The sequence below is a fragment of the Macrosteles quadrilineatus genome, unplaced genomic scaffold, assembly GCF_028750875.1.
Source record: "Macrosteles quadrilineatus isolate MER2022 unplaced genomic scaffold, UCM_ALF_1.0 Scaffold_2__2_contigs__length_208266976, whole genome shotgun sequence".
NCBI lineage: Eukaryota > Metazoa > Arthropoda > Insecta > Hemiptera > Cicadellidae > Macrosteles > Macrosteles quadrilineatus.
This window is the reverse complement of record NW_026542595.1, coordinates 42572190-42596402: the sequence shown is the minus strand read 5'-3', so window position 1 is coordinate 42596402 and position 24213 is coordinate 42572190. Positions and strand designations below refer to the sequence as shown.

Genomic DNA, 24213 nt, shown 5'->3' with positions numbered 1-24213 from the left:
TTATTTAACTACCTGATCTATGTCTTCTCTTTTTGTCTTCTGTTTTCTGGGCGATATTGTTTGCAATCATATGCATTACTGTTCTTAATTGCCCGTACAATATTTTGGAATTGGAAGATAATGAATAATTTAAATAATAAAATTTATAATTTAAGTAGATATTGGAATGTTGTGTAATTTAATTTTTGGTGGTTTGTGTCTAACGATGTCCAGAAAACGATGTTATTATCCGGGAAATTCTTCTACAATGGCAAAAAACTTTATTCAATTGATATGAGGAATGTTCATAACAAACACTGAGTCATTGTTTTATAAAGGAGAATAGCATGCATCCGTATCAAGTAATATTAGAACCGTGTCTTCAAAATAATACGAAACTGTGACTTATAATAGAAGTATTAACATTTGCGAACTATAATGGATTGTTTGGATTTCTGCATTAGATGTGCTAAGGAAAGAGGATAGAGAAGATAGATATATTTAAACAAATCAATGTTTGTTTTATACGGTGAAAATTCTAGTAAATGTGATGGCAAATACGTTTCGTGGGAGAAACCCCTATTTACCGGACATGTTAGCTCCTTCACGTAACTGACGTACTCCAGCTCTATGAACTGTACCTGTAGCTGTCTGAAGTACCTGTACCTGTACCTATACACAGATTTATAACTGTATCACATCGCAGCCAAATCTTTAGGACTGGGACGGTGGTGTCGTCATGTAATCCAGCTACTAGGAGGTCATGAATTGTAGATATTTTAGGCATTTCCTGGTTAGGATTAACGTCCGCAAGTCGTCAGTACACGACTATCCTTGGTACTATCCTGATCATTAGGCTAATTCGTTAATTACAAGGAATAAATGTAATTCGGATTACACTATAAACTGTAGGTCCTTTGGTTGCTTTTGGCTGTATGGTCTATTCATTAACAGCTGTGTTTGAGGAACACAGTCACTAACAACACTACAAAATTGCACCACTCATTCTTCACTTATATTTGGGTCAATATACGCACATAATGGCGTCCCCATCTTTATCATTGATTTCACTTGACCATACTGCCCACAGAACGTTAACTGTAGCATGGTAACTCTAAACATCTGCCATTAACAGCACCATGTACACTTCACTATACTGCACACAGCACCATTACTGTAGCAAGGTAACTCTAAACATCTGCCAATAACAGCCCCATGTACACATGACTATACTGCACACAGCACCATTACTGTAGCAAGGTAACTCTAAACATCTGCCAATAACAGCCCCATGTACACATGACTATACTGCACACAGCACCATTACTGTAGCAAGGTAACTCTAAACATCTGCCAATAACAGCCCCATGTACACATGACTATACTGCACACAGCACCATTACTGTAGCAAGGTAACTCTAAACATCTGCCAATAACAGTCCCATGTACACATGACTATACTGCACACAGCACCATTACTGTAGCAAGGTAACTCTAAACATCTGCCAATAACAGCCCCATGTACACATGACTATACTGCACACAGCACCATTACTGTAGCAAGGTAACTCTAAACATCTGCCAATAACAGCCCCATGTACACTTAACTATACTGCACACAAAACTACTGTAATTTTACAAATAATTACGTCATAAATGTAATAATACACGAAATAAATTGTTTATTTGTCTGCAAGAGTCTTATAACCACTTGTAGTTTGAGGATTTATAATACCGTTGGCACATTTTCCTTTCATTCTCTGTAGCGGAAAGTAGCCTGTGTACACTCTGATCACGTCCATCTAGTTTCGCAACTTAGCTTGACTGTTTGCCAAGATTTAGGTTTGAAGTTAGGGTTTAACAAGAAGAAAACTAATCTCGTTGATTATTGAGGAATGTTTACTTACCAATACCAAAACTCCTAATATATAACAGAGAGACTGAAGAACGTTTTTAAGCGAATTTGGTTTATTTTACGCTATTTCTTCTTCATATTAAGATATTTTTGTTCTCAGGTCCAAAATGAATCGTGAAATTTCGTTATTGGGATCTTGGTTAACAGTTAATTGGTAATCTTGGGACAGATAAATTAACACAAATACTTCTGTGGTATATAACTATCTGTGGAACGGTACGTCATTAAACCTCCTTTTGTTGATATTTCAATATGAATACGTATTGTTATGAACGGGCTTTCTTACTAAGAGTGGGAGTAAACTCGATTTGGATTTTTCCAAATGCTAGAATATTATTAATGTTCCATAGACTACGTTTAATCTGGTTAGCGATCAAAACCAGAACATAATTTATCAATTTGCTCAAGTTTGTTGCATAGATATAGTAACAGTTCTGATACCAAATGACCAGGACTGCAAATTGGTTTCCACTCTGTTGGGAGGATTAAGCGTTAAGCTATAGTATGGTCAGCTGTTGCCGTTCCGAACCATCTGGCAAATGGTTTAAGTTATTATACTTTTTTATTATTTCTTCTAATTGTATCAATTCTGTAAGCTGCGTGCTTAATACTGTTTGGATTCATTCACACACACATTATAGTAACAGTTAGACGATTTTTTAAATGTTTTTTTTTTAATTTTTTGTAAAATATAAAATTACAGAAGAGATTTTAATGAGCTACATGAATTTAACGCAGAAAACACTTTGACGGCCTTTGCCAGTGCTGAGTATTTAAGCAGAATTCAACTTTAAGCAATATAATAACATTGACATATAACATCCTGTTACAGAAACTGTATTTTAACAAACTATTTGGCCCAGAAGAAAACCTTGCAATTGTCTTTACTGCAAACGTGTCAACGTTAACATTTCATGTGATACATTGATTGGAGATCAACAATTTTATTGATTCTAAAATTGTAAACACTACCACTTCTTTAGCTCACCATCTTAATTAACAATCTGACACAAAATTACCCAACTTGAACTACATAATTTACAGCCATCATCACCAACATCCGCATCAACGTCGTCATCAGTTTTCTTATTCATTTTCCATCCAAGGAAAGACAGTTATAAGCATTTCTCTTGGTTCCAATAAAACATGAACATTACATTCTGCACTTAAGCTTACGTTGATGATTTACCTAAAATGAAAAAAAATGCAGCATTGTAGAATGTGCATTACATAACAAGACACTTAAACAAAAATTTATATTTTTTTTATATTATGTGAAAGTAATCATACGTAACTCGGAACATAAATAGTATGATATCGGTGCTAGAGGTTTTGCAGCAAAATTACCGTAGTATCATTGATTTGTGATACTGGGCTAGGCAACAGGCATACCACTCATACCATTCATAGACATTCCACTCCATATTGGCAAGTGGATGGTGTTTTATTTATTTTTTATAAAAAAAAAGAATATAAATTAATTGGTGCTTTGTAGAGCTGTCTAACATCAAATGAATATTTCTTATCTGAATTGTAATATAGGTATTCTGATAACAGAAACAAGTTGATTGTCTTACTATTAAGCTGATGTGTGGTTATGTGTCTTGTAATTATGTGTTGATGAATTTATTTGCTTACACAAACTGTACCATAACCACTTTGCAGTTTTGTTTGTACATTATATTTTATTTGTAAATTTTGTACACTATCGAGATTGTGCAGCGATAAAAATTGTGACATAAGATACGGTACAAAAAACATATTTGACCTTTGAAACGAATGACCTTCTTGTGAAAGAAATGTTTGAATACTGACATTCATATATTTATCCATTGAACACAAAAGATTTGATACATTCACTTGATTAAAAATTTAAAATTTTAAACGCATCGATGAACACAACATGAAAAAATAACAAATAATAAACTACATAAGGTAAATTATATTATGTCCCGTAATTCACTTCAATAATCGAACATCGTTTTTTGGCCATCTTAGTGATAAGATAGTCTGTGTGGACAGTATGTACACTATTGCAGAGTAAATAAACAACAACATATTATTTAATTTAGCTTAGTGCAGCGTAAGAAGAAGGACATTTAAATATCCAATAGCCTTAGCTGATATATTAAACTTTTACGATGTGACTGTGTCTTATAAACGACAAGACCAATATTATGTGTTAAACGTTGTATATTATCATCTGTAAACGTTCCCCAGGCGACAATCCTCGCTAGGATATTGAGTCGTGCTTTTCCATTTGACGACGCAATTTTCAACCGACCCTGTTCTTTGATATTCGCTGCAATTTAATTATTTTCTAGAAATAAATTTAGCAAGTGTCAAATTCTCAATTAAGTGTGAGTTTTCATATATCGTTTGCGTTTCCAGACTCTCAAGTGTCAAAAAAACCACACGATTAAAAAAGAATATATTGCATATAGCGTCTTGTGAATATGAATTAATTAATTGTTTGTTAACTGGTGTGTGGAGGAGAGTCTTGTGTGTGTTTGAAAAAGCCATAATAGGTTGGACGTATTTTAGATAATTCAAGAAAATTATCAGCTCTCCGCCATTTACTTGTCATTACACATTTTGTGTTGTTATTCTCTTTAAGTTCGAATAGTTGATAATTAAAAGTATGGATAGTTGAGTTTGGATATAGTATTTTTCTATATGTCTTTAAATAGTATGTATAAAAACTATTACCGAAAGTGTCATTTTCCGGTGTTTGTATGTGTAGCAAGGTTGAACACTGGAACACCAAATTTGAACATTGAACTTCAAACAAACAAACACACAAACTTTCACATTTATAATATTACTATGACTATGATATGATATGATGAACTATAAGTCAAATTTTGTTTTATATTTCCCTATTACGTTTATTTTCTACTTATTTTAGTTAGATACTTCATAAATTAGGAGGTAGAAATTATCGTTTGGACATTCTTAGAGAGAGAAATCTAATGGGGAGAGTTCTCCATGCTCAAACGATCCAACACTATTATTCATTTAATGGGTGTACCTTCAGTTTCAGCTCCAAGGCACAAATTTTTATAGTTACAATTATTGTATTTTTTTAGTTCCTGTCAGTTATAGGGTAACGTGTTCGTTCTCACGAAATAAAACACATTTGTTGCGGTATGATACTTAAATTAGGGATCGAAAACATGTGTGGCTTCTTTCCTATTGATTTAAAATACATTTAATGTCTTGACAGCAAAGGTACACGACGTTTTTATAAAATATATCCAAATACATTTTACAGATACATTTTTTTTATTGTAAACTGCACTAAAAATAGGAAATGTTTACTTTTTCGTTAGTAAAAAAAATTGAAAAAGGTCCAATGCATTATATTAATTCATTGGGTAAAATTACTTTAAATATTATATAGTAATGTAATTAATACTACTAAAATACTAAAATTAAAAGATAGCAAAATCGTATTACCCAGAAATATATCAGCTTATCATTGTATCTACTCAATAATAATTTTACAAATTCAATATTGAAAATTGTGTATTCTTGAAATCTCCCAAGGATATTGCAGACGATGGAGTTGGGTAAAAGTTTTGCCAACGGAGAATCAGAGCGTGAACGTTCGAATCGATTTTTCGAAGAGAAGATTATAAAACCTTGAAATGTGAGAGATTGAACGGATTGTAACATCGTGTATCTTTTGGAAAATGTATTGAAATTTTAAACCACCAAAGCTATTATTATTAATAGTCCAAGAGTCAATATCTGAAGTACTACTAAACATTAGTAGATTTTTTTTCATACACAAACTATGCTGTTTTAGGAGCGTCAAACCGGTGACATAAATTAAAATGGTTAAGAAACCTCTTTTAGAGAACCAAACCGAAGAAGCCTACTAAATAATAATAGTTAACTACACAAGATACAATGATAGGTAAACTAATTAACACACAAGTATTTGTGGACTACCAGTTACATTATAACTGCCTTAAAAGACTAATAAGGCTCATTGGGTTGACATTTAATCCGTGACCTTGAACAGTAACAACACAAAACAATGCAAACTAACGAGATTCTGTTGAGTTTATTGCGACCATTAGACAGATGGATGGGATGGTTAAACTGCTGGAGCCGATCGTTAAGTACAAACTAAATGTGTTAAAACATTCTAACTGACCTTTAAACAAGTGTTTATTGTTTTATTACTATTTATTTTAGGCCTAATTAATGCGACATACTAAATATTGGTCATAAAGGTTCTTTAACTATTACATATATTAAGTTCTTAAATAATTAAAATAATTTTCTATATACTTTAATACTTTTTATGAAATGGCATACTACAAGTCAATCTGTAATGCAGTTTAGTGTTAATATTTAAACTAGTGTCGAATTAAGTAATATGTCTATATATTTAATAAAATAAGGATTTTCTCTGTTACACCCCTTTTCCACCCGTCCATCTTGACCACTTTATACCATTGTGGTGTCATTTTAAAGTTTATGATCCAGGGGAGTGACGAATGGCGATTACCTTTAGGCCTTGGCCCACTTAGCCTTTGCTTTATTTCTGGAAAATGCTTTCAAAGGTCAAATGTTGCTGGTTGGCCTTTTTTACAACGGTTTAAAATGTGAATTAACTATAGTTTAACGGCTGGTTAACTCCAGTTTGTCATTTAACAACATTCAGAATGTAAACAACGGAAAAACGAATTTAATAAAATGAATTTAAAATAGAGTTGTCTATGGATAATCGAAACATAATTGAGGTACGTAAATTATACTCTTTACGGTATATTTTTACAATTGATACATTTAAAATATCATAAATTGGTAATGTTATTTATTAAACCTTAGTCTCTAACTAAGATTCAGATATATTGATGAGAATTATGGTTAAGTCATTTATGAAAGGTGAGAGGGTACTGAATTATTCTTTAAACCATGGAAAAAACGTCTTAACCCTATAAATGCGCACAGGTCTTTTCGTATCAAATAAACTTCAATTTCAAGTCTAAATAAGCATACCAAGCAGTACAATTGAGAGAAAAATAAATTTAACTACCTAGGATAAAATTTTGATTACGTTCAACTCTGCTAGCAGGCAATAGCAGGAACTTAAAGTAGCTTATAATAAGGTTATCACAGGTAGATCAATCAGGCTATCAGTTTAAATCTATAAGCCATATAATCAAGGAATATTATTGAAGCTGAACTAAGGATGTAGAAATAAAATATCAATATTTATGTAGGAAAATAACTAATATAACATAATACTTAACTTTGGGATGGGTACTACGGATACTAGGTTTCGACCCAATTTTTCAAATATTATGAACAATGATAGTTTACTTTTATCAGAAGAATAAAATCCAAATTCAAGGCTTACTGATAATCCAAATCCAACAACGAAGGCTTACTGATAGACCTCTTTGGTCTTTGAGTTCTGGGGAATCGCACTCTTTCCACATTTGCTGGTGTACGAATAGTGTAGAGGATTCCAACAGTTCTTTCTAGAGTTAAAGATGTTATTTTAAATAATTTTACAATGTTCCCTAGGCCAATCGTTTTCCGATCTGGAACAGCGCCATGTTGACCAACCATGAAACGTGGTTTAAATAATATCTTATTTTGTTCTTAATGGGATATAATATAGCACTGAAAAAAATGTTTACTAATAACGTAAAATTTGAATAAAGTACGCTAGGCATATGAAATGTATCATGTGTGGTACAAAAAATTAAACAAGACACGAGTAGCAAAAATGATGTAATTTAATTTCAGATATTTTATTGTTTTTACCATTATAAAAAAAAGTAAAAATAACAAATAAAAATATCTTATTTTAGAAAATATTTTATGTTTTCACTGCTATTCCCAACCAGATCAGCGTTAATGGCTCCAAAGCACCATGTTCATCGAAATGGCATAGTTTGATTGAGGTTACAAGCACAGCAGCTGTTCTTTCATTGTTGCATTACGATAAAATAAAATATTATAGATTGCGATAAAAATGGGATGCTCCCATTGCTTTACCCTCAATCTATCTATTCTGAGTTTAATGTTGAATTAAAATTGCTGAGTATATATATTATTTATTAAAAGAATTTGTTGGATTTTTGTGTGCAGCAAATCGACCCCTAATTATTAATTTTTATAGGCATAGCCCTCTGGATATCGGCCTGTGGCGCAGAGCCCTTTGTGAGTTCATTCATATCAATACTTTTAAGCAAATCTACACATTTTATGTGCTATATGCAATTAATATATTAATTGCCATTAATATAATATATATATACTATATTATTTGGTTAATAGCACTAAACGATTTCCGAAACATTTGACTGTATCACTTTAATAACATAGTAATTTTGTTTACTAATGTTTAATGTGTAGATACTAGAGGCCAAATTTAGTTTATAAGCTCCCCCCTCTTATGACAACTATAACATAATCCAAATATATATTAGTATAAAGTTTAAATTAGTGTTTATCTTGCAGTAGGTTTGATTATACATGGTTAAACATTGATATTTCTAACATAGTCAATAATATTAAACTACCTAGTAATGAAGGTTAATGGTTCTGCCTATATATTTGTATGGATTATGTATGTAAGATAAACTATGGCCCGATGCATTAAGCCTCCTATTGTCAAAACGCGGCACAATATCAATCATATTATTTGAATCTCGTTCCTAAATCTCTCACAAATCCAACAATAATCCGCAGGAAAATACTATTTTTTATGTAAAACAGTGTTTTCAAAATATTTAGTTAATACAATGTTTTTTTTCTATAGAAAAAAAATACAAATAACCATTCTTTATAAAAAAAAATAAATGAAAAAAAAAAAAAAAATGGCGGCTGTGTGAGTAAATAAGGACTTCCGGACAATTTAAATATGGTATTTAGAATGTTTCTTACTCAGGAACATGCTCTAAAATTTTGGTAGAGAGTTCCGGGACACCCTGTATATTGAGAAGATGAGTTTTATGAAATTAAAATGATCGAACAACTTAGGTAACCGGATAATCTATTTTTTGTTTACCAAGATATTAAATTACTAGTCATTGTTTGTTGGTAGTTCATCCGTTTACTCTCATATTATACATCGTATATGGAGAAAGTATTGTTTTCGTCAAAATTTTCAAGTTTGAGATTTGGGTGGATCCGTTCTGGCCCCCTAAACACAAAAGGTGGGTTTCTTCGTGCTTGATCGACTACAAAACCAACTCCAGCGTCGGTTTGTAGCGGCTGGAGACTATGTGGGTATATATGGCGGCACCAACAACACCAGCCCTGCGCACTATCCACAGGTGATGGACCGCCTCCGTGGTATCATATCAGCAACCCTGAAGACTATCATCCTTACTGAGCTACCATACCTACCCTATCTACCAAAATGAAAAACTGACAAAATATTGGATTGTAAGAAACTGCTTGCCTCGTTATCATTACAAATTAATGCACCTTATATTTTTTTTACAGCCTTACAACCTTTTTAGAGGGGACGGGTCCCATGTAAGTCACCATGGAAAACGCATCGTGTGTGGAAAGATTAGTACATAGTTAAAATATCTAATGAATAGTACAAAAATTAGAAAGAAAAAAATTTAATGATGGAATGTCATAAAGAAGTTTAGAAGCGACAAATATGCAGATGTTGATGAGCCCATTAAATGAGTGATTTTTTTTTAAATATATTGATGTACCCAATCAAATTGATTTATTAAAATTAAATTATTTGTAGTTGTGGATGAAACTTCAATATTTAAATTCAAAATATCAAATTAAATAAAAAAATACAAGTAAAGTATGAAGACGTAGGTGAATCAGGTATTTAAAAATGTTATTAGAAAATTAGGTAAGATTTTTAACATACTAGCCTAAACAATATTTAAGATTAAACAAAACCAAAATGGTCCACCTAAATGGTTTTAAATTAAAAACCATAAATCTTTATTAAATAAATTGGTATGGCTGAAGTGTTGTTTCTAAATCCGTTGGTGGTGGTGTAACTACTTTATACATCAGATGTAAGAAACTGATATTTCTCTTTCGCATCCTCATTCCGTTGCAAAGCACAGGTACGGCAGCTAGTATTTAAATACAGCTTACAAAATATAAGCTGTAAAGCTATCCAACAACTCAATAACAGTTGAAAGTTTGGACTTCCATACAAAAGAAGATCGGGGTAATCTAATATTGGAGATGGAGAACAAAACTAAGTTGGACGCCCGCGGGAAACTTTGTCAAGAGTTTAGAAAAGAACTTAACTAAAACAATACTTAAATGTTATTGAATAAAAAACCCTATGATCTATAATATTTTGGTGGTTGAATTTTTTTTATCTATAAACGTTTCGCTAATCTCGTTCTCCGATGATTGGACAAGTAAATTAAAATATGATTGCAAATGACAACCTATCATGTTTATTTACCATTTATATGGCAGCTTAGCATATGCGAGGTAAAACTTATTACTTTAGTACAGCACAAATTCTGTACAGTGAAATGCGTTATAAATGCAGTGTACACAACTTTTTATATTTTTTAAAATATTATTTGTTGTAAAAGTTGAAGAGAGCCACATACAATTTTCTACTGTATGTATTACATTTGAAGTAACAGCTTACTAAAACCATTGCATGACTAATGTCTAGTGCAGGTGTGATAGGATTGTAGTTATTATCAAACTAAGTCCACAAACCTGATAAATAACGCGTGGTGGTGGTAAGAAAAGAGCCAGAACAGTTTGAGATGTATTTTACATGTACGTGTTCAACTGGCAAGATCTGATCCATGGGAGGAGCGGTTTAGTAGACCAGCTTAAACTCCCATTAACCCAGTCTCCCAGGTTCGTCAAGCCTTAATGGGCCTAGGCAGCTTAGATGGGCTACAGGCAGCTTAGATGGGCAACAGGCAGCTTAGATGGGCTACAGGCAGCTTAGATGGGCTACAGGCAGCTTAGATGGGCAACAGGTAGCTTAGATGGGCAACAGGTAGCTTAGATGGGCTACATGCAGCTTAGATGGGCTACATGCAGCTTAGATGGGCTACAGGCAGCTTAGATGGGCTACAGGTAGCTTAGATGGGCTACATGCAGCTTAGATGGGCTACAGGCAGCTTAGATGGGCTACAGGCAGCTTAGATGGGCTACAGGCAGCTTAGATGGGCTACAGGCAGCTTAGATGGGCAACAGGCAGCTTAGATGGGCTACAGGCAGCTTAGATGGGCTACAGGCAGCTTAGATGGGCAACAGGTAGCTTAGATGGGCAACAGGTAGCTTAGATGGGCTACATGCAGCTTAGATGGGCTACAGGCAGCTTAGATGGGCTACAGGCAGCTTAGATGGGCTACAGGCAGCTTAGATGGGCAACAGGTAGCTTAGATGGGCAACAGGTAGCTTAGATGGGCTACATGCAGCTTAGATGGGCAACAGGTAGCTTAGATGGGCAACAGGTAGCTTAGATGGGCTACATGCAGCTTAGATGGGCTACATGCAGCTTAGATGGGCTACAGGCAGCTTAGATGGGCTACAGGTAGCTTAGATGGGCTACATGCAGCTTAGATGGGCTACAGGCAGCTTAGATGGGCTACAGGCAGCTTAGATGGGCTACAGGCAGCTTAGATGGGCTACAGGCAGCTTAGATGGGCAACAGGCAGCTTAGATGGGCTACAGGCAGCTTAGATGGGCTACAGGCAGCTTAGATGGGCAACAGGTAGCTTAGATGGGCAACAGGTAGCTTAGATGGGCTACATGCAGCTTAGATGGGCTACAGGCAGCTTAGATGGGCTACAGGCAGCTTAGATGGGCTACAGGCAGCTTAGATGGGCTACAGGCAGCTTAGATGGGCTACAGGCAGCTTAGATGGGCTACATGTAGCTTAGATGGGCTACATGCAGCTTAGATGGGCAACAGGTAGCTTAGATGGGCTACATGCAGCTTAGATGGGCAATCATTATCTCTGATGTCATTATCAAGGTTTCGTCTAAATAATTTCAAATGGTTTACAAGTATGAAGTCTACTATGCGAAGTCTTGAATTGACGATGCGTTAAGTAACAAGCTGTATGTCTAATGGAGGTAGGTAAACATTAGGAACCAAAGTGTTATGTAATTAGGTACATCAATAGCTTATGTTGTCTCAATGCATTTAACAGATAGAGTGATGCAACTGTATTTTATCTTATAATGCACCCAGAACGACAAAAATTATAATATTATTATGTAGTTTCAAACTAGTACTCACGGTTCCGTTAAAAATAAGAGTACAACGCTGATTGTGTTAATACGCAAGGTCAGTGTCTCCAAACTGCCATATATTGCAAAACCTGTGCCTTTAAAGCTAACAAATAGCTCGAGTTTCTTACTTTCGTTATCTAAATAAAGCAATCCATGCAGCTCTTATTTACCTTAATCCTATTAAAAGATTAAATGTTTGTTGATACCCAATACCCTCTGATCGAGTGTTTACAGGCTCTCGTCTTGTGTATCAAACTAGATTGTATATTGTGTTCTGTAATTGGATCTTCATTGTTTGATACCAAATACTCGTGTGTGCAGGATATTAGGCCAACGTTATCGAGTGATTACGGTCTTAGTACATGGTATATTGCCTTAACTGAAAAATACTAGTACAATAGATTGTTGTAACAAATATTGCAGCTATGATTTTATAGATTATACTGTCATTATTGTTTATATCATAGCAATTTCAAAGCTAATATATAAAACAATATTGGTTTCAAAGTAATAATCTAATATTTAATTTGTTATTTAATGTATAAACTTGATTACTTTACTGTTACTTAAACAAGGCGTAACAGGCGTAACAAGGTGTAACAGGACAATATTTATATCTTATTCATTTATATTATCAGATAATTATAAATTATACAACTTTTACATTAACTTAGACAATGGATCTAAATTTATAAAAAAAAATATTCGTCTGAATGGGTTTCAAAAGAATGAAGACATGTCACGGTCAAGCCGTGACTGTCAGAATCAGACACTGTCGGAAATTATAGAATCAAGCCATCTCTATGATAAGAGCTTCGCAGTAATTAAATCTTACGTTTAGTTGGTAAAATATATAATTTAGACCAGTTATAGACAAATACAAGGGTTATTGATCTATAATGGATACAGTCCATATATAATGCACATCTTGGTGGACAAAGAAAATACATAACGTTATAAGCAGTTTAAAAATCGGGTTTCAAAATAAACTATAACATACATAACCTATTTATTCCGCAAAAGTTAAATAAATATAAAGCAATAATGATATGTTTGAAGGAATAGGTAGAAATTCCTTTACATTACCATAGCATGTTTCGAACTATTTAAATTTTAACCCTTCTATACCTTTTTCTCTATGTTCTTAGAATTTGACTCAAGTACCACCAGCAATAAATCTTTGATGGATATACAAGGTGTTTCGAAACTATCTCCCGAAACTCCGTGGTCATGTTCCTTAGGTCAAAACAAACAAAAAATAACATATAAACTTATGCCATAACTTGCTTCGTTTTTCGTCTGTCGGTGTGTATGTATTTTCCACATAACCACTTGAGGTGCCAACTTCCAACTTGTTACTTGTATGATGACTAATAGGAACTATTCTACAAAGCATCAAGTTTCTACTTCGTATAATTTCAAAATGGTGGCCATTTATATTTTTTAAAGCTTAATTACTCAAATACCAAAGGATTTATAAAAAAGTTTGAATGGCAAAGATGGTGGAGTCTTAATTTACTTTACAGAAATGTACAGTTTTTATAGGGTCATAACAAAAATAATGGAGAAAATTAAATTTTCTGAAAAAATTTGACAAAAAAATTGTCAAATTCAACAAATTAGCAGGTATTACCTTTATATAAAATAGATTTTCTATGTTATTTGTGTTATGACCCTATAAAAGTTGTACATTTCTGTAAAGGGAATTAAATATCCTGCCTTTTTGTCTTTTGTAACCTTTTTATAAATCCTATGCTTTTTGAGTTATTAAGCTTTGAAAAATAAAAATAAACGCCATTTTGAAAGTATAGAGAGTAGAAACTTGATGCTTTGCAACAAAATAGTTTCTATGAGTCATCATACACGTTCCAAGTTTGAGGTTGGCGCCTTAAGTGGTTCCGAAGATATGACTAGTTATGTAAAATATACATACTCACTGACAGATGGAAAACGAAGCGAGATAGAGCATATGCTTATATGAGATTTTTTGTTTGTTTTGGCTTAAAGGATCATGCCCACGGAGTTGCGGGAGAGTGTTTCTAAACACCCTTTATATAAATACGAGTATATGCGCCATTTTGTATACAACGTTCTGATTTTTGAGCTAGAGAATAATTTTTATTCATTTCAATGCGTTTTCGATTAAGCAAATGATGCCACAATCCTTCCTAGAAAATGTCAGCTAGTTGGGCTGTTTTTGGATATACACGTTGCATATTAAAGGAGTAGAGACGTTACTCGTACATATTGTTTTTCGTTTAGTAATAAAGCTCCAATACTTAAATTTCTTATTACTTGAGGAAGAAGATTTTGTTTTAAGTTGATAGAACAAGCTTAGTAAGACAGGTAAAATGAAAAATAATAATGATTAATACAAAATGGTACATAACTACATAATTACAACGATTCATACTATATCAAATAAGATATTGACTAATCCTAAATAGAGTCTTATAGACAAACCGGTGAGAACTTTAAGTCCAGGTTTTGACTTGGCTTAAGCGAATTTTACGGTCAAAGTAAGGTCTTAGAGGTATGACTTAATTAGGCTTCCAAATAAGTCAGTTTAATTTTGCAAACAGGTAGTTGTGCCTGATACAGTCAAAGGCTTAATTTGAGCTAATTAAATTCAATCTAATTCCCCCTGGAATAAATATGTTGTAATTTTATGATGCTGCAAAATGAAAATATAAGTAAAAAACCGTGCTGAGCCGGTCTTAACTAACTCTTTTTCATGAAAACAAAACTGATTGCGTCGAGAAGGAGGCTCTCAATGACTTGGGCGAGCATGGCTTGATAAGAATGGATCCGTAGTTCTTAACTTCCTCTTCAAACGCAGGGTTGTGAATCAGCACTACAAAAAGTAAATAAAAGTCTGTGTGACATCGTAAAGAAAGTTGCCTGGGGAGCACTAAGTTTACTGAAGTACTTTAACGCGAATTGAGGAGTTTTGTGGGTACGATGTCTGTGCTATGATCCAATAACGCCAGGCTTAAACGAGACTAAGATTTCGTTTATAATTAATACAAGAGGTAAGATGGGTTTGAACATTGAGATAATTGTGTAGCATACATGTCAATTTCAGAGATAAATACGCCCGCTTTATTTGTGGAGCACCAATAATTAGCAAATATCCCCCATAAGGAAGTAGCTATTACCTATTTTTTATTTAGATGACCCTTGAAGCCAAAACACTATTCGTTCAAATTTATATATATTTGGGGATTTTACGGGGGGTTTTATGGGGTAAAAATTGGGTTTTCTCATTTTTGACCCTGAAAACTCAAAATTTTACAATTTCTCTCTAGACCATTAAAAACAAATGATTTAGTGTTATTGTACGCGGTTATTGGTTACGGAGAAAATTAAAAAATATGCAAATTTAAAATTCCCATGTTATCTCTATGGAAATCATTGTAAAATGTTGTAGTTTGCTTGTATATGGAAATTTTTAATGAAAATTGGAAATTTATTTATTTTAAATTAAGCTACTAATATTTTACTAAAATCACATTTTATTAGCCTCCTGTAGCAGCAAACCTAGGTACTTGTTAAACCTAACGTTATTTAAATCGATCTAAAATAATCTTATGGGAATATTGTACAGGGAAAGCCTGGGAGTGGATATGGAGGCTACCGTATTTCCTCGATGGTTTTAAGGATCTATTTGCCACCTTCCATTGCGTACCATACCGGTTGAAGATTTTAACTATTAACTAAGCCGTTAATAACTTCTTGATTGGATATTTAAAAAAAATCTGTAACGAAAGAATCATCTGTCTATAAACAGGTGAACCTTCGAAGCATAAAAAAATTAAAGAGATAAGATAAAATAGACTCTAGGGCTCACACGCTTTGTGGGCACTCTATAACACCAGTAGCTAAATCAACAATGTAATTTTATTACAAAAAAAACCTCAGCTGTTAGTTAAGCAAAATTATATTTTACTGAAATAGTTTTCTCAATTGAAATAGTTAGAAATAGTTATTTAAAATGTTAACGTAAGCAGATAGACTTAGTCTAAAAACTATAACTCATAGTTAACATTTTAGCTTTAACGTTTACTTCCTATCAAAATTATATTTCATTCAAAAGATGGATCATTAAAATTCGTCAAGTAATTGATTCAGAATCAATAGGCAAAAACCCCTTGAAGTTGTAATAATTTACTGTATGAGACAACTTAATGTTCAATGAAATCTCACATATTTAGATTTAGGTTATTTAAATCGATTTAATTTAAAATCAATTTAGGCAAATGGAAATTCGCTTAGTCTACAGGTTTGCTGCGGCGGGGGATTTCGTATTTATATAAAGGTCATCGTGGTACACGAAGAGGATTCAATGACGCCAGGTTTAAATAACGGTTGTCTATAAAATCAGATTTACAAAACATTTTATTAATGCTTTTATTGTTTAAAATGTAACAAAGCTTTTACTCGTCGTTCTCTAAACAAAAACTAGAAGCTGTACAGAATGAAATTGAATTTACACAGACACAAATTGTGTTACATGAACAGAAAAGAGCGAGCACTGAGGTGATGTTGACTCGATATTGTGTCTCGGAATACGATGTTTGGAACAATAACAATCCTGTTGGAAAATTCTGAAAACAAGATTTTTTTTCTCAAACCTCTTATTTGAACTAAAGGCAATGACGAAAATAAATCAATGAACCACTAGTCATGTAGTGGCACTAGCCACCACTAGTCAATGTTGATAGTTGACAGCTAGATGATTTGATTTATAAGCTGTGTTATATACTTTGATGGGTACCACTCTGTTCAGTATTCAGTGTAATTAATTGTGATTTGTTATAATAATACTTTCTATCAACTAAAAATAAATACAGATGGCATTGGTTTTTAATTTGTTTTAATGTTTAAAACAACATATGGGATTTAACAATGAAATAATGTATTAGTAATTTTTGTTAGTTAAAAACAAACACATCAAGACTCAAGATCCCTCTCTCTTCTGTAATCTCTCTTTAAAGTTCTGTAAAATCATTGAAAGTTTATTTGTTAATATTAAAACTATTTGTTAATTGTATCTCAGTGTTCTAATTTGAAGAATGAAAACTCCGCTTAACTTATAAATATACAGTCCACTCAGTCCACTCCACACGCTACCGAAATTCTACATGGTCCTTCGAGCCGGATCATCTGAAATTCAGCTCTTTTGGTAACTATAAGTCACAATAAGTTCTACTCCAACTCCAACTTGCAACCTTAAAAATGAACTACTAACTCCTTTCTCATAACTAAGAAGTAAGAAGACTACCAAGACTACTGTAGATCTAAAAGGTCACTATCTAAAGGACTTTGATTCAAACTTTGATTCCTCTATATTTTAAGCATATTGTTTTTGTTGTAATTTATCAATTCAATTGACATTTCAATTTGTATCAAACTGTACAATTTGGTATTTTGTAATGCTCATAGCAACCACTAATAGCTAATGTAACAATGCCATCTGTTATCTGTGTCTCGTATTGCAGAAAATATTGACAATCTCTAATCTCTCTCTCTCTGAATACTCAGAATAATTGTTTTGTTGTACAACAAAAATGAAATTCGTCACTCTCTCTAGGCAATTAAACTCAATTGCAAATCGTTTAGCCAAAATCCAAACTAACATCCAAGCTTTAGATTTATTACCTGAATTGTCCCAAGAACAAATAAATAAGTTGAAACTTTTAGAGTCAGAAACACTTAGAAAATACTCAGAATTTGAAACCTCCCTTGAGAAACTATTCAATAGTGACACGCTTCCCGATGATTATGAAGAAGATACACTCTTTCAATTACAAGATACTATATCTGACTTATATGTAGGAATTCAAACTCTCACGAAGAAACACCTTTCTCAAGATCCTACAAGTCATAGGCCTGTTCTAAACACTGACTCAATAACAAATACTCCATCAAGTAGCCTACCCCATAGGCCTAGTAGCTCTTCCTCAAACCAAGATAGCCACTCTCTAAAACTCCCTCCTCTATCTCTCAAAACTTTCAATGGTTCACCGGAACAATGGTTATCTTATGTTAGCCTGTTTCAAGTATCTGTTCATGATAATGAAAACATATCCAAAGTTGAGCGATTTCAATATCTGCTTTCTACTCTACAGGGAGAACCTTTCAATCTTATAAAGAATTTACCAATCACAGCTGAAAACTATGATGTAGCATGGGATCTTCTTCAAAAACGGTATCCAAACAGTAGGAAAATCATAAGCATACACCTCAACAACATAATAGACTTACCTAACCTAAGTGACTCCTCCCTCAAGAACATTCGCTCGTTCATTTCTCAGTATAACGAAAATGCCCAAGCACTCATTGCACTCAATCATGACATAGCCAAGGATAATATCTTGCTCTCAGCCATGTTACTAAGGAAATTACACGCAGACATTCGCAAAAAGTTTGAAAGCTTACGTCTAAATTCTCAAGACCTTCCAACCGTAGGTGAAGTAATAACATTTTTAGAAAATGAATGTGCTTACTTAGAAGCTGCTAACCTCTCTAACTCTCAGTTCCCTAGAACTACTTCAAGCAATAGCAATGTAGGTTTCACTCAAAATAGTAAGAGGTCCAGCCCTCACTCCTATCAGATAGGCCTACATAAGTCTACACCGAACCGCACTACTTTACTAGCTTTCAGAGACTCAAACGCCACATGCACATTTTGTAGTAAAAGTGATCACAACATTTACCAATGTTCAGAGTTTAAAGATTTGTCCGTACAGGAAAGATACAATTTTGTGAGGAAAAACCACCTTTGTTTGAACTGCTTAGGTACCGCTCATTCTGTCAAAGACTGTAAGTCAAATAAAACATGTTTTCACTGTAAACTGAAACATCACTCCCTCTTACATACAACTAATAATAGGCCTAATGATAAGCTTACCGGTAATCAAAAGCCTAAAGATAATGCTCCGATGCCCAAGGAAATGAATAAAACTTATGATCACCCTGAACCTCCCTTTGTAGCTGTCTCCTCAAACCCTAATACCACTATATTGCTAGCCACTGCATTGGTACACTTGAAAGCTAATAACGGTAACACAGTTGTAGCCCGAGCCGTTATTGACTCCGCATCTATGGTAAGCTGCGTAACAGAAAATATTGCTAACCTGCTTATGCTTAAACGGACATTTTCCAGTAATTCCAAGATAGATGGCCTATCATCAGTAGAAGTTAAATCTAAAGGTGTGTCAAAAGTTAACATATCGTCTCTTAGCGGAGAAATGATTGCTGATAACAACCCAGTCCTTATTCTAGACAGAATAACCTCAAACCTCCCACACTCAGAAGTTCCAGTTAATGTTAAAGAATACTTCAAACATTTGGTCCTGGCTGATCCAACTTTTCATTTGCCTAGTAAGATAGATGTGCTCATAGGTGCTGATCTATTCGCTAAAGTAATCACTGGTGAACGCATCATCATTAACAAGGATCTTCCTGCTGCCATGAATTCTGTATTTGGATATCTTATCATAGGATCTGCCCCAACTCTTCCTGCTGTAGCCCCTCAAAAAACAGCCCCTCAATGCAAGGGTAATGTTTCTTTATTAAGTACTCAAGATATTGATTTGCACAATTCTCTGCAGAAATTTTGGACTCTAGAGGAACCTCCCATCAAACTTCATGTAACATCTGAACAAGAAATTTGTGAACATCACTTTCTAAACACGGTCTCTAGGGATTCAGATGGACGCTACTTTGTTAGGCTACCCATAAAAGAAAATCACCCCCCTCTTGGTGACTCATCATTTTGCGCTCGTAATAGATTCCTATCACTTGAAAGAAAATTAGAAAGTCAGCCTGAAGTTAAAGCAGAGTATAGTAAAGCCATACATGATTTATTGTCATCTAGTCACATGGAACCTGTTAACCCTCCTCCAAACAGTGATAATAAACAATTTCACTTACCTCACCATGCTATTGTCAAAGTAGATTCCTCAACCACCAAGCTTCGTGTAGTATACGATGCAAGCGCACGCAGCTCCTCAGGTGTCAGCCTTAACGATATTCTACATACCGGGCCAAAACTACATAATGATCTTAATGATATTCTGTTAAAGTTTAGACTTTCCCCTATTGTCTTCTCATGTGACATCAAACAAATGTTTCGTCAAATAATGATCCACCCAGATGATAGAAACTATCAAATGTTGTATTGGAGAGATGACAAAGACGACCCCCTTTCAGTTTACCGTTTAACTACAGTTGTGTTTGGATTCAACTGCTCACCCTACTTGGCACTAAGGACACTTCACCAACTTATCACTGATGAAGGCGCAAACTTCCCTCTGGCAGCTGAGGCTTTAAAGAAACAAGTATATGTAGATGATTTAATATTAGGTGCCAACAGCATAGAACAAGCTTTGGTACTAAGAAATGAGGTGGAACAACTTCTTTTAAAAGGATGTTTCGAACTGAGGAAATGGACTAGCAACTGCCCTCAAATCATGGAAACTCTCCCCGACTCTTACAAAGAAACTCCTCTATATTTCAACTCCTCAGATCAACCTTATTTCAAGGTACTAGGTATAAAATGGTCACCTAACTCAGACACTTTCTCTTATCAGTTGAATATCCCAGACACGCCTCCCACTAAACGAGGTATACTTGGAACAGTTAGCAGAATATTTGATCCAAACGGTTGGTTGACTCCAGTCACTCTTTGGGTAAAAGCGTTGATACAAGTTTTATGGGCACTAGGTTTATCATGGGATGCGCCTGTACCTCCGGATCTAACTGAAAAATGGTCTAAGTTCCTCCAACAACTCCCTTTCTTAAGTGAACTTAGCTTACCTCGATATGTTTCCGTAGCTGATGCTGTTCATATCAGTTTACATGGATTTTGTGATGGGTCTGAAACAGGTTACGGAGCTTGTGTCTACTTGCGATGTGTAAGTTCTTCCGGAGAAATCAACGTACATCTGTTAATTGCCAAAGCTCGAGTAGCTCCTCTTAAGAAGATCTCCATCCCTAGACTAGAATTGTGTGGTGCCCATCTTTTGTCCAAACTCCTGAACTATTGCAACTCTCTACTCTCTCAAGATTATCTTGTCAACGAATTACATGCTTGGTGTGATTCATCTGTAGTCTTGTCATGGATAAAAACTGTACCCTACCGCTTAAAAGTTTATGTTGCAAATCGAGTCTCAGAAATTCAAGAACTTACTCCTACTTACATATGGAAACATGTCTCAACTCATTGTAATCCAGCTGACATTGCCAGTAGAGGAACCCTTCCCATTTCTATGAAAGACAACAGTTTATGGTGGAACGGTCCCAATTGGTTATCTCTGGATCAGGAATCATGGCCTATTCCTCGCTTCACCCCTCTCCAAGACGAACAATTGCCAGAACGTAAGGTCGAACCTTTACCAATAATGGTTACAACTAAAAAACCAGACTTATTCAACAGGTTTTCATCTTGGTCAACCCTCCAGCGAGTCATTGCTTACGTTCTACGCTTCAAAAATAACCTTACAAACCAGGTTAAAGAATCAGGGTTTTTAAAGCTTGAAGAGCTTGATAAAGCAACAATCACTATCTGTAAAATGATTCAGCAAACTGTCTTTTCTGAAGATATTTCTAGATTGAAAGATGGAAAACCTTGTTCCTCTCGTCTCGCGTCTCTCTCCCCCTTCTTAGACGAAAATGGATTGATTCGTGTTGGAGGCCGCCTTAAGCACTCTCAAGTATCCTACGCTGCAAAGCATCCTATTGTATTGCCCAAAACTAACCATGTCACCAATCTCATCGTTGATCATTACCATTTGAAACACTTGCATGCTGGACCTCAGTTTTTACAAGCCGTTTTATCTCAGAAGTTTTGGATCCTATCTGCTCGAAGTATTATTCGAAGAAGAGTTTACAAGTGCATCCGATGCTTCAAATGCAATCCTAAGACAACAACTCAGAAAATGGGAGATCTTCCTCCACAACGAGTCCTACCCTCAAGAGTGTTCAACAACTGTGGGACGGACTTTTTAGGCCCATTCTCAGTTAAACCTTGCAAATTAAGGAAGTCCTGTCCAATCAAAGTATACGTTTGTATCTTCATTTGTTTTTCTGTCAAGGCTGTACATTTAGAGGTTGTTACAGATCTCAGTTCCGAAGCTTACCTAGCAGCATTGACGAGATTTGTCTCTCGACGAGGGTTGTGTAGCAACATCTACTCGGACTGCGGAACAAATTATGTAGGTGCCGCTAATGAAGTTCAAAAGATTGTTAAGAATTTCTTCGTCCAGAAAGAAACTCAAGAAGCTCTTAGTAAGTTTGCAATGGAAAACAACATTACATTTCATTTCTTACCCCCCGCAGCTCCACACCAAGGTGGCCTTTGGGAGAGAACTGTCCGCAGTGTCAAACACCATCTTCGGAGAGTCATAGGCGAACAGATTCTTACTCTTAAAGAGTTCATCACACTAACAACTCGCATCGAAGCAATTCTAAATTCACGGCCCATAACCCCACTTTCATCTGACCCCAGCGAAATTGATTGCTTAACTCCTGGTCATTTTCTGATTGGAGGACCTCTTTTATCTCTTCCCGAACCTGACTGGAAAGATGTCTCAACAAACAGATTGTCAAGGTGGAAGTTTGTTCAAGCCTTAACCCAAAGTTTTTGGAAAAGATGGCAAAAAAAATACCTCTACACGTTGCAACAACGAGGGAAATGGAGAAGTCCTCAACCTAACATAAAAATTGGAGATCTTGTCCTATTGCATGAACCAAACCAACCTCCCCTTTCATGGCGAATGGGACGTGTCATTTTAACTTCCCCAGGGCAAGATGGTCTTGTACGAGTTGTACAGTTAAAAACTTCATCAGGAACACTCTCCAGACCTATAACTAAAGTCTCACCCCTACCAATCAATGATGAATGACGAAAGAAGTTAGACTGTTAACCATCAGTTTATTGTAAATAATATGTTCATTTCTAAAATAATTTTTTTCTCAATACTTCATTATTAGGTGAACCCCTCTTAGTGGTTCACGGGCGGGGGTATGTTCAGTATTCAGTGTAATTAATTGTGATTTGTTATAATAATACTTTCTATCAACTAAAAATAAATACAGATGGCATTGGTTTTTAATTTGTTTTAATGTTTAAAACAACATATGGGATTTAACAATGAAATAATGTATTAGTAATTTTTGTTAGTTAAAAACAAACACATCAAGACTCAAGATCCCTCTCTCTTCTGTAATCTCTCTTTAAAGTTCTGTAAAATCATTGAAAGTTTATTTGTTAATATTAAAACTATTTGTTAATTGTATCTCAGTGTTCTAATTTGAAGAATGAAAACTCCGCTTAACTTATAAATATACAGTCCACTCAGTCCACTCCACACGCTACCGAAATTCTACACACTCATTGTCGCCAGTACAAATTTCAGTATTTTTTTTATAGGGATAACATTTGTATATAATACTTAAGAACTACCTGATTTTCTGCATAACCCCTCTGTCACAATTTTATTTGCTTCAATTGGCATTACTTTGGCTAACTACTGTTATAACGTAAATTATATTTACCTGAAAAAATGCAGAGTTGAAAGGCCTGATGTTGTTCAAATTGTTTTTTGTTTACCTTAAATGTGAATAATAATGTGAATACTTCAATAAAAGTTTTATTAAGGTTTCCTTGATGTAGACATATTCTTTCAAAATCACTTGGCTTTTATGAAAACATATATTTAATGTCCTTATGCAATACCAGTTTAATTCAGCCTTAAAGGGGTCCCATTGCAATCATCTCAAAGTCAAGTCTATGTTTACTACAAAAATAGTTGCACTTCGGCTAACATCCTTGTTTATTGTTTGCGGGAATCTTCATATTCATATTGTAGGTGTTCTTCATTAGTAAATTCTTAAAAAAAAATCTATTTCTTTTACTTGGTGTCGTTTTATGACTTTCCTGTGTTTCCATGGTTAACAAATCGGTTCTTTCAATGATTGCTCAAGAAATACAATACTATGTCAATATTTCTTTTTTTATTTGGCAAAGTATATCAATTTGTCCAGGCTTTCTCGATTTTTACATTGTAATATTTACGC

At 34.4% G+C, this 24213-nt stretch overlaps 1 protein-coding gene across 1 annotated transcript; it reads left to right on the top strand.

Annotated features, from left to right (window-relative positions):
• The first annotated feature begins 19073 nt into the window (after positions 1-19073).
• Positions 19074-23039, top strand: LOC128984114 (uncharacterized). Its single transcript, XM_054403398.1, has one exon. It carries the CDS (start codon positions 19074-19076, stop codon positions 23037-23039), a length of 3966 nt encoding a protein of 1321 aa, XP_054259373.1.
• The last annotated feature ends 1174 nt before the right edge of the window (positions 23040-24213 follow it).